The 15445-nt window shown below is 34.0% G+C and overlaps 1 protein-coding gene across 9 annotated transcripts in view; it reads right to left on the reverse strand.

Moving 5' to 3' along the window:
- Positions 1-200: 200 nt before the first annotated feature.
- Positions 201-15445, reverse strand: part of PDCL (phosducin like) — a 29079-nt gene continuing 13834 nt past the window's right edge. For all 9 annotated transcript variants that reach the window (XM_074293033.1, XM_074293026.1, XM_074293027.1 and 6 more), the window contains 2 exons: positions 5198-5379; positions 201-966 (listed from right to left, as the gene is read on the reverse strand). In XM_074293033.1, the coding sequence (XP_074149134.1) occupies positions 412-966; positions 5198-5379 (737 nt within the window). In that variant the 3' untranslated portion in view covers positions 201-411. The remainder of the gene's footprint in view (positions 967-5197; positions 5380-15445) is intronic.

Raw genomic sequence — 15445 nt, forward strand, 5'->3', positions numbered from 1 at the left:
GTCATCAAAATTCTAATCATAGAATTCTTGAGTTTTAGAGCTAGAAGGGACTGCTGGGATCATCTAAAGACGGTTTCCAGAATAATGCCATGTGAATACTAAGTAAATATTGATTAGTAATGACAACAAAGATTTTATGTAAGAGATCCTGAGGCAAATAAATTATTTCCTGTTTATACAACTTTGAAGACAATTTCCTGTGAGAGACTCAGTGATTCAACACTTTATTGATTTAATCTAAGAAATGTTAAGAAGGTTTAATTTTGCATATAATAAAGGAGTTTACAAAAAAGAGGCAAAAAGCCAAAGGACACAAGGAACAAAAATAAACATATAGATATGTGCCTCAGAAGACAAGTCTCCTACTTGTATTTATTCTCCCCTACACTACTAGTCCCTTTCCCTAATACTTCAATCTATTTCCAGATCACTATCCTCACTGAAACCAGTAGTTGGGTTATGGATTGATGACAGCAATACCATTTCTTTTTCTGGGAGCAAACCACACTCTTGTAAAAATGCTTCCAGATCCACAGCAAAGAAATCTTCTCCAAGCTGGTCAGTGACTCGGACAAAATTGCCAATTAATTCTCCTCCCTTATAAATCAGCAATGCAGGAAGAGCATTATTAGTGAAGCGGGAACTGGCTCCAATGAGGGAACTCTTCACTCTGCAGAATTTGACAGAGGTGTACTCAGCAGCAAGGCAAATCATGCAGCCATTCATTGCTTCCGCCCCCGGGATATCATCTTCATAAATGTGAATCATGATGAGTGTGCTTTTCTGTTCTTTATCAACTGTGTCCAAAAATGCTTCTCCACTGGTGATCTCAAAGACTTGTCTGAACTGGTGGTGCCCGCTATGTAGCTGTTGCCTCATCTCATCCATTCGCTGCTTCCTATATTGCTGTAAAAATTCTTCATCGTCCTGCTCCTCTTTCATTATGCCATACTCCTTTAGAGTCATCTGCAACAGGATTAAGAGGTTGATAAATAGAGTGCAGCAATAAGCACCCCACAAATTACATGCAAGTATTATCTATACTGGTCAACAATGCAAAGGACTTCTTGATCTCCAGAGGCACAAAACATCACTGAAAGCCTCAAAGTCACATTCTTTTTTTTTTTATTATTAATTTTATAATTATAAATTTTTTTGACAGTACATATGCATGAGTAATTTTTTAATAACATTATCCCTTGTATTCATTTTTCCAAATTTTCCCCTCCCTCCCTCTACTCCCTCCCCTAGATGACAGACAATCCCACACATTTTACATGAGTTACAGTATAACCTAGATACAATCCACATCATCTACAACAATCACTACCACTACATCATCATCATCATCCTCATCCTCAACATCACTAGTATTTCCTTCATACCTTAAAAGTTTGCAAAAAGACCAATCTGAGTTTTTTTTGTTTTGTTTTGTTTTTACTCTCTCTAGACCTGGTGTTCTATGCACTGTACCAAAAGAAAATCACTGAAAAATCCAAGTGCCCAGAAGTCCAATCTAAGAAGTGTGTAGTGGTATCTGAGAGTTATCTTAATTTGCATTTCTCTGAGCAATAGTGATTTAGAGCACCTTTTCATGTGACTAGAAATAGTTTCAATTTCTTCATCTGAAAATCGTCTCTTTATATCCTTTGACCATTTATCAATTGGAAAATGACTTGAATTCTTATAAATTGGAGTCAATTCTTGATATATTTTAGAAATGGGGCCTTTATCAGAATCTTTGAATGTAAAAATGTTTTCCCAGTTTATTGCTTTCCTTCTAATCTTATCTGCATTAGTTTTGTTTGTATAAAAACTTTTTAACATAACAATCAAAATTATTAATTTTGTGATCAATGATTTCTAGTTCTTCTTTGGTCACAAATTCCTTCCTCCTCCAGAGATGTGACAGGTAAACTACCCTATGTTCTTCTAATTTGTTTATAATATCATTCTTTAGGTTTAAATCATGAACCTATTTCAATCTTATCTTGGTATACGGTGTTAAGTATAGGCCAATGCCTAGTTTCTATTAGTTTCCAATTTTCCCAGCAATTTCTGTCAAATAGTGAATTCTTATCCCAACAGCTGGGGTCTTTGGATTTGACAAACACTAGATTACTATAGTCATTGACTATTTTACCCTGTGAGGCTAAACTATTCCACTGATTGACTACTCTATTTCTTAGTCAATACCAAATGGTTTTGAGGACCACTGCTTTATAATAATATAGTTTTAGATCTGGTACAGTTAGGCCACCTTCATTTGCTTTTTTTTTTTCTTTTTTTTTCATTAATTTCCTTGAAATTTTTGACCTTTTGTTCTTCCAGAGGAATTTAATTGTTATTTTTTCTAGGTCAGTCAAAGAGTTTCTTGGGAGTTTGATTGGTATAGCACTAAATAATTAGATAAGTTTAGGTAGTATTGCCATCTTTATTATATTTGCTCGACCAATCCAAGAGCATTTGATATTTTTCCAATTGCTTAGATCTGACTTTATTTGTATGGAAAGTGTTTTATAGTTTTGCTCATATAGTAGCTGACTTTCCCTTGGCAGATAGATTCCCAAATATTTTATACTATCAACAGTTATTTTAAATGGAATTTCTCTTTGTATCTTTTGCTATTGGGTTTTTTTAGTGGTGTTTAAAAACATTAATGATTTATGTGGATTCATTTTGTATCCTGCAACTTTGCTAAAATTGTGGATTATTTCTAATAGTTTTTTAGTTGATTCTCTAGAATTCTCTAAGTATACCATCATATCATCTGCAAAGAGTGATCATTTGGTTTCCTCATTACCTACTCCAATTCCTTTAATCTCTTTTTCTTCTCTTATTGGCAAAGCTAGCATTTCTAATACAGTATTGAACAATAATCGTGATAGTGGGCAACTTTGTTTCACCCCTGATCTTACTGGGAATGATTTCAGTTTATCCCATTACATATGATGCTTGCTGATGCTTTTAAATAGAAACTACTGACTATTTTAAGGAAAAGTCCATTTATTTCTATTTTTAATAGAAATGGATGTTGGATTTTATCAAATGCTTTTTCTGTATCTACTAAAATGATCATATGTTTTTTTGTTAATTTAATTCTAGATATAGTCAATTATGCTAATAGTTTTCCTAATATTGAGCCAGCCCTGCATTCCTGATAGAAATCCTACTTGGTCATGGTATATTATCCTGAGGATGACTTCCTGTAATCTCTTTGCTAATATTTTGTTTAAGACTTTTGCATCAATATTCATTAGGGAAACTGATCTATAATTTTCTTTCTCTGTTTTCGTCCTACCTGGTTTGGGTATCAGTACCATGTCTGTGTTATAAAAGGACTTTGCTAGGAGTCTTTCATTCCCTATTTTTTCAAAAACTTTATATAGAATTGGAATTAATTGTTTTTTAAATGTTTGGTAGAATTCACATGTAAAGCCATCTGGTCCTAGGGATTTTTTCTTAAGGAGTTGATTAAGAGTTTGTTCTATTTTTTTTTTTTCCCCTAAAATGGGACTATTTAAATAATTTATTTCCTCTTCTGTTAATCTGTGTAATCTATGTTTTTGCAGGTATTCCATCATTTCACTTAGGTTGTCAAATTTATTAGCATAAAGTTGGGCAAAGTAACTCCTAATTATTGCTCTAATTTCCTCTTCATTGGTAGATAGTTCTCCCTTTTCATTTTTGAGTCTAACAATTTAAGACTTTCCTCTTTTCATTTTTCTAATCAAATTAACTAAAGGTTTATCTATTTTGTTGGTTTTAGTTTTATTTATTAATTCAATAGTTTTTTTTTTTAAGTTTAAATTTTATTGGTATCTTCTTTTATTTTTAGAATTTCAAGTTTGGTATTTGATTGGGGGGGGGTTAATTTTTTCTTTTTTCTAGCTTTTTTAGTTGCAAGCCCAATTCATTAACCTTCTCTTTCTCTATTTTATGCAAGTAAGCCTCTAGTAATATAAAATTTCCCCTTATTACCACTTTGGCTGCATCCCACAAATTTTGGTATGTTATCTCATTACTGTCATTCTCTTGGGTGAAATTATTGCATCTATAATTTGCTATTTCACTCATTCATTCTTCAGGATGAGATTTTTTTCGTTTCCAATTACTTTTTGGCCTTTTTTCCACTGGCCTTTTACTTAATGCAATTTTTATTGCATCATGATCTGAAAAATCCATTTACTATTTCTGCATTGCTGCATTTGATTTTGAGGTCTTTATGTCCTAATATATGGTCAATTTTTGTATAGGTACCATGCATTGCTGAGAAGAAAATGCACCTCTTTCTGTCTCCATTCAATTTTCTCCAAAGATCTACGATACCTAACTTTTCTAGTATTCTATTTACTTCCTTAACTTCTTTCTTATTTATTTTGTGGTTTGATTTATCTAATTCTGAGAGAACAGGGTTGAGCTCTCCCACTATTATAGTTTTGCTATCTATTTCTTCTTGCAGCTCTCTTAACTTCTCCTTTAGGAATTTTCATGCTATACCACTTGGTGCATATATGTTTAGTATTGATATTGCTTCATTATTTATGGTACCATTTATCAAGATATAGTTTTCTTCCTTATCTCTTTTAATTCGATAAATTTTTGCTTTTGCTTGATCTGAGATCAGTGTGACTACCCCTGTTTTGATTTCATTTGAAGCATAATAGATTCTGCTCCAGCCTTTTACCTTTACTCTGTAGATATCACTGTTTTAAATGTGTTTCTTGTAAACAACATATTGTAGGATTCTGGCTTTTAATCCAGTCTGTTATCTGCTTACGCTTTATGGGAGAGTTCACCCCATTCACATTTATGGTTAAACTAATAATTCTGTTATTTCCGGACATCTTATTTACTCCAATTTATACTTTCCTCTTTCCTTTTCCCTTTTCCCTCCTCCCCAGTATTTTACTTATAAGCACTACTTGTCTCAAACACTCTTCCCCTTTTAGAGTCCCTCCCCCTTTCCTAATACCTTTCTTCTACTATTTCCATTTTTTCCTTCTATTTAGCCTATCCCTTCCCTTTTTCCCTTCCCCTCCCACTTTTCTGAAAGATGTATCAATTTCCTGTAAAATACACTCCTCAAAGAATTATGAGGCTCAAAAGAGATAAACAGCACTTAATAAATGCGCATTCTCTCCTATTATTTAGTATCTCCTTTAGTATTTCTTAAAAATGCTTGTGTCAAAGTTACCTTCCCATTGATTTTATCTTGCAGTTCTTTCTGTTTCTGTTTGTCATCCTCTTCATCCAAATGAGACCTACAAGTCATAGATAACTTCTTGATAAGCCTTTCCATTTCTCGACACTGTTCTTCTCTCTGTTCAGTTTCCAGTTGCTTAAATCTGCGCCAGTCATTGATGACACCTTTTGGACCTGATGGCAAAAGATACCACAGTAAAAGTAAAAATTATTAGTGACTGTTATAGAGTGGAACAAGTGTGGTGGCTCACAAAGAATTATCTGAGACAAAAAGAGATTGAAGTCAAGAGAAATGGTTTAAAATCAATTGAGCCACTTATTGATGATGTGGTCTTAAGCAAATCATTTCATTTCTATAGGCTGTCAGTTCTTTTTATGTAAAATGAGAAGACCAAACTACATGTTTTCAAAGGTCCCTTCCCAGATATTACATTATATTCCATGTCCTCATCTATAAATAAGAGAAAATCATTCTTATACTACTTACTTCACAAAATCATTTTAAGATACTGTAAGTTATTGTGTATATAACCGATATATAGGTTAGCCTCTTTTCTCTAAGGAAAAGGCCAAAGCCATAATTCAAAAAATTTAAAAAAAAAAAAAAATCAGACCATGCCTATTCTACTCAATTCTACACTTCAGTCCCCTCAGTGTCAACCTCCATTCTGTCTTTTGCTGTAACCTCAAAAGAGGGAACATTTAACCTACTCAATTCCAATCTTTCTTCTTGTGCTCTTGATCACATTCCCTTCTGTCTCCTCTAAGAGCTCATCCCTTCGATCAATTTTCACCTAAATTTCAATCTTTCCTTAACCACTGGCTATTTTTCCACCTGCCAAGATAAATTCCATTCTTAAAAAACAAAAACACAAAAAACTTTCAGTTAAGTTAATCCCACAAGAATTTATCCTATATCTCTCTTGTCTTCATTGCCAAACTTCCAGAAAAGGTTGTTTACATTCATTGTTTCTACTTCCTCACTTCTCAATAACTTCTTAAATCCTTTTTCAATAATATTTTATTTTTCCAAATAAATGTAAATATAATTTTTGACATTCATTTTTATACAATTTGGTGCTTGAAATTTTTCTCCTTCCTTCCCTTACCTCCCCCCACCCCAACATAGCAACCAATATACAAATACAGGTTAAATTATTTTAACAGTATTTCCAAATTTGTCATGTTGTACAAGAAAAAGCAGATCAAAAGGGAAAAAATCATGAGAAAGAAAAAAAAAAACATTTAAGCAAGCAAATAAACAACATGAAAATAGTATGCTTTGATCCACATTCGGTCTCCACAGTTCTCTCTCTGGATATGGATAGTATTTCCTATCCCAAGTCTATTGGAATTGCCTTGAATCACCTCACTATTGAAGAGAACCAAATCCATCACAGCTGATCATCACATAATTTTCTTATTGCTTTGCACAATATTCTCTTGGTTCTGTTTACTTCACTTAAATCAGTTCATTTAAGTATTTCCAGGCTTTTCTGAAATCAGCTTGCTCATCATTTCTTATAGAACAATATTACATTAATGTATTCAATTCAATAAAGTTTCATATACCACAATTTATTTAGCCATTCCCCAAATGATGGGCATCTACTTAATTTCCAGTTCCTTGTCATTACAAAAAGACCTGCTACAAGCATTTTTGCACATGTGGGTCCTTTTCCCTCTTTTATGACTCTTTCTGGGATACAGACCCAGTACAGACACTGCTAGATCTGTAGTTTTCTGCAGTTCTATAAGGTCTGCAGTTTTATAGCGCTTTGAACATAGTTCTAAATTGCTCTCCAGAATGATTGAATCATTTTACAACTCCACCAACCATGCATTAATATCCCAATTTTCCTAAGTTTCTTCCTACACTTATCATTATCTTTTCCTGTTACCTTAACCAATCTAGGGTATGAAGTGATACCTGGGAGATGTCTTAATTTGCATTTCTTTAATCAACAGTTATTTCAAACATTTTTTCATATGATTAGAAATGGCTTTAATTTCTTCATCTGAAAATTGGCTGTTCATATCTTCTGATCATTTATTAATTGGAGAATGTTGAAATTTGAGTCAATTCTCTACATATTTTGGAAATTTTAGAAATGAGGCCTTTAAAATGCAAATTAAGACAATTGAAATACCACTGCACACCGTAGGATTGGCTAAGATAATGGAAAATATAATGATAAAGTTGGATAAAAAGATGACGAATGTTGGAGGGGATGTGAGAAAACTGAGACATTGTTGGTGGAACTGTGAAACAAATCCAACTATTCTGGAGAGCAATTTGGAACTATGCTCAAAGGGTTATCAAACTGTGCATACCTTTTGACTCAGCAGTGTTTCTATCAGGCTTATATCCTAAAGTGATCTTAAAGAAGGGAAAAGGACCCACATGAGCAAAAATCTTTGGGGCAGCCCTCTTTGTAGTGTTTAGAAACTGGAAACTGAGTGGATGCTCATCAATTAGAGAATGGCTCAATAAATTATGGTGTATGAATGTGATGGAATATTATTATTCTGTAAGAAACAATCAACAGGACAATTTAGAAAGTCCTGGAAAGACTTACATGAACTAATGCTAAGTGAAATGAGTAGAGCCAGATCATTATACATGGCAATAACAAGATTATACGAAGATCAATTCTGATGGATGTGGCTCTCTTCAACAATGAGATGATTCCAATTGTTCAGTGATGAAGAAAGCCATCTATAGCCAAAAAGAGAACCGTGGGAACAGTGTAGACCACAACATAGTATTTTCATGCTTTCTGTTGATGTTTGCTTGCATTTTATTTTCCTTCTCAGGTTTTGTTTTTTTTTTTTTTTTTCTTTCTAGATCTGATTTTTCTTGTACAGCAAAATAAATGTATGAATATGTCTTCATATGTTGGATTCAATATATATTTTAACATATTTAACATGTATTGGACTACCTGCCATCTAGGAGAGGGGGGTGGGGGAAAGGAGGGAAAAATTTGGAACAGAAAGTTTTGCAAGGGTCAATGTTGAAAAATTACCCATGTATGTGTTTTGTAAGTAAAAAGCTTTAATAAAATAAATAAACAAATAAAGGAATGAATGAATAAATACATAAATGAATGAATAGATAAATAAATAAATAGATAAGTAAACAAGTGGATTGAGGCCTTTACCAGAACCCGGTATCATGAAAATCCAAAAGTAGGGGAAAGGATCCATATTAGCAAAAATGTTTGCAACAGATCTTTTTGTGGTGACAAAGAATTGGAAATTGAATAGATGCCCATCAACTGGTGAATGGCTGAATAAGTTATGGCATGTGAAAGTAACTGAATAGTATTGTTCTATAAAAAATTATGAACAAGCTGATTTTAGAAAGGTCTAGAAAAATAATTCAAACTGATGCTGAACAAAACAAGCAGAACCAGGAACACACTGTACACAGTAATAGCAAGACTGCATTATAGACTTAGACTGCATTATGATCTCTAATCCCTCATCCCCTCAATTCTTTCCATCATCCCATGCTGAATATTCTTCCTCTTCACATTTTGACCCCTTGGTGACCTATTTCTTCTCTAAACTGTCCATTTCTCCCAAGGCACTTTCTCCCTTATGCTACTAAAGATCTTGCTCTCTCACTATCCTCTCTGCCTTTACTCCTACTCAACTTGCTGCTGAACAGAACTGGAGAAAATTATGAAAACATGCCACCTAATACAAAATAAATCCACATAAATCATCAGCATTTTCATACATCACTAAGAAAATCCAATCACAAGAGATATAAAGAGAAATTCCATTTAAAATAACTGTCAATGGTATAAAATGTTCGGAAATCTATCTGCCAAGGGAAATTCAGAAACTTTATGAGCAAAACTACAAAACACTTTCCACACAAATAAAGTCAGATCTAAATAATGGAAAAATATAAAGTGCTCATGGATAGGTCGAGCAAATATAATAAAGATGACAATACTATCTAAACTAATCTATTTATTTAGTGCTATACCAATCAAACTCCCAAGAAACTATTTTACTGAACTAGAAAAAATAACAAGATTCATTTGGAAGAATGAAAAGTCAAGAATTTTTTTTTTAATAATTATATCTTTTTATTGACAGTACAAATGCATGGGTAATTTTTTTTACAACATTATCCCTTGCACTCACTTCTGTTCTGATTTTTCCCTTCCCTCCCTCCACCCCTTCCCTAGATGGCAAGCAGTCTTATACATGTTAAATATGTTATAGTATATCCTAGATAGAATATATGTGTGCAGAACTGAACAATTCTCTTGTTGCACAAAAGAATTGGATTCAGAAGATAAAAATAACCTGGGGAGAAAAAAAAAATGCGAACAGTTTATACTCATTTCCCAGTGTTCCTTCTCTGGATGTAGCTGATTCTGTCCATCATTGATCAATTGGAACTGAATTAGATCTTCTCTTTGTTGAAGATATCCACTTCCATCAGAATACATCCTCATATAGTATTGTTGTTGAAGTGTATAATGATCTTCTGGTTCTGCTCATTTCACTCAGCCTCAGTTCATATAAGTCTCTCCAAGCCTCTCTGTATTCATCCTGCTGGCCATTTCTTACAGAACAATAATATTCCATAGCATTCATATACCACAATTTACCCAACCATTCTCCAATTGATGGGTATCCATTCAATTTCCAGTTTCTAGCCACTACAAAAAGGGTTTGCCACAAACATTTTGGCACATAAAGGTCCCTTTCCCTTCTTTAGTATCTCTTTGGGATATTAAGCCCAGTAGCAGGATCAAAGGGTATGCACAGTTTGATAACTTTTTGAACATAGTTCCAAACTGCTCTTCAGAATGGTTGGATTCGTCCACAACTCCACCAACAATGTATCAGTTTCCCAGTTTTCCCACATCCCCTCTAACATTCATCATTATTTTTTCCTGTCATCTTAGTCAATCTGACAGGTATGTAGTGGTATCTCTTAATTTGCATTTGTCTGATCAATAGTGATTTGGAACACTCTTTCATATGAGTGGAAATAGTTTCAATTTCATCATCTGAAAATTGTCTGTTCATATCCTTTGAAAGGTCAAGAATTTCAAAGGAATTAATGAAGAAAAAAGCAAATGAAGGAGGCCTAACTAAGATCTATAAAGCAGCGGTCATCAAAACCATTTGGTATTGGCTAAGAAATAGACTAGATGATCAGTGGAACAGGTTAGGTTCACAGAACAAAACAATCAATGACTATAGCAATCTAGTATTTGACAAACCTAATGGGATAAGAATTTCATTATTTGACAAAAACTGCTGGGAAAATTGGAAACTAGTATGGCAGAAAGTAGGCATACACCCACACCTAACATTATATACAAAGATAAGGTCAAAATGGGTTCATGATCTAGACATAAAGAATGATATTATAAACAAATTAGAAGAACATAGGATGGTATACCTCTCAGACCTATAGAGTAGAAAGGAATTTGTGATCAAAGAAGAATTAGAGCTCATGATTGATCACAAAATTGATAATTTTGATTATATTAAATTAAAAAGGTTTTGTACAAACAAAACTAATGCAAACAAGATTAGAAGGGAAGCAATAAACTGGGAAAACATTTTTACATCCAAAGGTTCTGATAAAGGTCTCATTTCTAAAATATATAGAGAACTGACTCAAATTTATAATAGTTCTCAAGCCATTCTCCAGTTTGATAAATGGCCAAAAGATATGAACAGACAATTTTCAGATGAAGAAATTGAAACTATTTCTCGTCACATGAAAAGGTTTTCCAAATCACAATTGATCAGAGAACTGCAAATGAAGACAACGCTGAAGTACCACTACACAGCAATCAGATTGGGTAAGATGATTGAAAAAGATGATAATGATGAATGTTGGAGGGGATGTGGGAAAACTGGGACACTGATGCATTGTTGGTGGAACTGTGTACGTTTCCAACCATTCTGGAGAACAGTTTGGAACTATGCTCAAAAAGTTATCAAACTGTGCATACCCTTTGACCCAGCAGTGTTTCTACTGGGATTATATCCCAAAGAGATCTTAAAGGAGGGAAAGGGATCCATTGTGCAAAATGTTTGCGGCAGCCTTTTTTGTAGTGGCAAGAAACTGAGTGGATGCCCATCAATTGGAGAATGGCTTAATAAATTATGGTATATGAATGCTATGGAATATTATTGTTCTGTAAGAAATGACCAGCAGGACAATTTCAGAGGGGTCTGGAGCGACTTACATGACTGATGCTGAGTAAAATGAGCAGAATCAGGAGATCATTATACAGAGCAACAAGAAGACTATACAAAGACCAATTTTGATGGATGTGGCTCTCTTCAACAATAAGATGATAAACTTGTTTAGTGATGAAGAGAGCCATCTACATCAGAGAGAGAACCATGGGAACAGAATGTGGAACACAACATAGCATTCTCACTCTCTCTCTTGTTATTTGATTGCATTTTGTTTTCTTTCTCAGTTTTTCTTTTCCTTCCTTCTTGATCAGATTTTTCTTGTGCAGCAAGATAACTGTATAAATATGTATACATATATTTGGATTTAACATGTATTTCAACATATTTAACACGTATTGGACTACTTGCCAGCTAGGGGAGGAGGTGGGGGGAAAGGGGAAAATTTGAACAAAAGGTTTTGCAAGGGTCAATGTTGAAAAAATTACCCATGCATATTCTTTATAGATAGACAGATAGATAGATGAAAACATGCCAGCTAGGTCCTTTACAAATTTATGTTATATATTCTTAACTGGATACTCACTGCTACTAGGCAATCCATTTATACCTCCCACATTTATTCTTTATTCCACTTACCACAGCAGCTTTTCCAAACCTTTTTATTTTACACCAAACCTCTCCTGTGTCTCTGCTTTTCATCTTCTCAGCTCAGAACTTTGCCTAGTATTTCACTGAAAAAAACTGAAGATATTTACCAAGCACCTTCTTATCTTCTTATCATCTCATGACACTCAAATTACTTCTGCCACTATTTCTTGCTTCATTTGTCTCACTCGAAATGGTGGCTCTTCTTGCCAAAGCTAATCCTTTTCATGGCCAAGTATTTTTATTCCATCCCATCTTCTACAGCAGATTTCCCTCTCTGTCACTAATGTTCAATTATTCCCTTTCTACTAGCTGCTTCCCTAAAATCTACAAAACTCTAATAGCCTTTCTTAATTCTTATCACATGAGGTGAATTGAATCTCTTGAAGCTGATGATCTAATCTAATATATCAATCTATCTATCTATATATAGATATACTCGATATATATATGATTCTTGGATCTATATATTCTACCTGAAACTCTCATCTCTTCATTTCTGCTTTCAAATCTTCATCTGTCTATTAGATAGACATCTCACACTGAATATCTTGTAGATATCTTCAATTCAAAATGTCCAAAGCTGAACTCATTATTTTAACTCTAAAATCCTCCCTCTTCTGCCAAACTGGAGGATGGTACCACCATCCTCCCCATCCCTCAGACTCACAGTTTTAACTCCTCACTCTCTTACCTCAACCTATTCAATATTTGATCAATTTTCTTTCTCGTACTCGAACATTTCATCTCCATGAAACAGGCCCTCATCACCTCATATCTAGGTTGGTCTGCTGTCTACAAGTCTCTCCCTACTCCCATCCACTCTCCACTCAGCTTCATATTACTATTCCTTTTTTTTCTTCTTTTAAAAAAATTAATATTTTATTTCCCCCTGATCATATGTAAAAACAATTTTAAACATTTTTTTTGAATTTCAGTTTCTTTTATTCTCACCCTCCCATCCACCCAATTACTACTTATCATTAATGGAAAATTTCATTATTCCTATGCTCTCTAATGTTTTAACAGGATTGGGTGTTGTATTTTGTCAAATACTTTTTCTATATCTATTGAGATTATATGATTTCTGTTAGTTTGGTTACTGATTTGGTCAATTATGCTCATAGTTTTTATGATATTGAACCATTGCTACATGACCATAATGTATAATCCTAGTGTTAAATTTCTGTAATCTCTTTGCTAATATTTTTTTAAGATTTTTGCATCAATATTTATTAGGGAAATTGGTCTATAATGTTCTGTTTTGGTCCTTCCTTTCTTCCTCTATTTCCCCAAATATTTTATATAGTATTGGAATTAATCATTCTTTATATGTTTGGCAGAATTAACTTGTAAATCCATTTGGCTCTCTTTTGCACTTCTTCATGTGATGCAATTCACCCCATTTTATCTCTCCTTTCTTCTTCTCCCAGGATAATCCTTTTTCCACCCCTAATTTATTTGTCATCACATTAAAATCAACTTAAACCTACACCTTCTAAGGATACCTTTCTAAAAGCCCTGACAAAGATACAGTTCTCAAGAAGTACAAGCATTACCTTCCCATGGAGGGAATATAAACATCTTTAAAAAATATACTTTTGGAGGCAGCTAGGTGGCACAGTGGATATAGTACTAGTCCTGAAAGCAGGAGGACCTGAGTTCAAATGTGGCTTCAGACACTTAACACTTCCTAGCTGTGCGACCCTGGGCAAGTCACTTAACCACAAATGCCTCAGGACCCCTCCCACCCCAAAAAAAAGAAAGAAAGAAAAATATACACTTTTTTTCCTCTTCCCTGTTTATCATTTTATGCTTCTCTTGAGTCTTGTATTTGAAGATCAAATTTTCTCTTCAGCTCTGCTCTTTTCATCAGAAATGATTGAAAATCACCTATTTCATTGAATGTCCATCTTTTCCCCTGAAAGACAATGCTTAATTTTGCTAGTTTGTTGATTCTTAACTGTAGCTCAAGCTTCTTTGTCTTCCAGAATATCAAATTTAAGGCCCTTCAATACTTTAACGTGGAAGCTATTAGGTACTGGATAATCCTGATTGTGACCCGTCAATTATTTGTATTGTTTCTTTTGAGTGCTTGCATTATTTTTTTCCTTGTTCTGAAAAATTCTGGAATTTAACTACAATATTCCTTGGAGTTTTCATTTTGAGGTCTCTTTCAGGATATGATTGGTGTATTCTTTCAGTGACTATTTTGTACTCTGATTCTAGGACATGAGGGCAGTTTTCCTGGATGATTTCTTGAAAGATATTGTCCAAGATCTTTTTTTCATCATGGCTTTCAGGTAGAGTCCAATAATTCTTAGATTGTCTCTCCTGGATTTATTTTCCAGGTCTGTTGTTTTTCCAATGAAGCATTTTACATGTTCTTCTACTCTTTCTTTCTTTCTTTTTTTTTTTTTTTTGGGGGGGGAGGTTTCTTTCACGGATTCTTGATGTCTCATTAAGTCATTTAATTTCATTTGTCCAATCTCATTTTTAGTGAATTATTTTCTTCAGTTAGCTTTTTCACCTCCTTTTCAATTTAGCTAATTGTACTTTTAAAGGGACTGTTTTGTTCAATGGATTTTTTTTCCCAGTTCACCAATTCTGTTTTTTTAAGAAATTTTCTTGGGGCAGCTAGGTGGTGCAGTGGATAGAACACCTATCCTGAAGTCAGGAGGACCAGAGTTCAAATGTGACTTCAGACAGTTAACACTTCCTGACTGTGTGACCCTGGGCAAGTTACCTAACCCCAGTTGCCTCAGTCAAAAAAAAAAAAAAAAATTCTTTTTCCATTTCACCAATTCTAAATTGTAATGAGTTAAAAAAAAAAAAAATCATTTTCTTCAGCATTTTTTTTACATTTTTACCAAATTTATTTTTTAAAAAGAAGTTTTCTTCGATTTCTATGCATCCTTTTCCAAGCTGCTGCTTTTTTCCCAAAAATTTTCATAATTCTCCTACATAACTTTCTTTTCCCCATTGTTTTCTATCTCTTTTGATATTCTTTTTGAACTCTTCCAAGACAGCCTTTTGAGCTTGAGACTAATTCATATTTTTCTTTAAAATATTGTGCCTTTACTGTCTTCTTCAGAGTTTGCATTCTGATCTTCCCTATCTCCACAGTAGATGTCTATGGTCAGAGCTCTTTTTATTTTTTTGCTCATTTTAAAAAGTTGAGCTCTGCTCTAAGGCACAGCACAGACTGTCCCAAGTCTCTTTTGCAGGGGGACAGGAGCCTCTTATTGAATGTGATGCATGGGCCTGGTCAAGACCCACCTGTTACTCTGTGGTTCAAGGGCTCACAGTTTGCCTTCTGTGGCTACCTTGGAGGAATCCCATTTAGCTGTTGGGATCCACTGGCCTTCTGAACCAGAAGAGAGTAGCCAATGCTATTGTA

Source organism: Sminthopsis crassicaudata, chromosome 2 (genome assembly GCF_048593235.1).
Source record: "Sminthopsis crassicaudata isolate SCR6 chromosome 2, ASM4859323v1, whole genome shotgun sequence".
In the NCBI taxonomy this organism is placed as follows: Eukaryota; Metazoa; Chordata; class Mammalia; order Dasyuromorphia; family Dasyuridae; genus Sminthopsis; species Sminthopsis crassicaudata.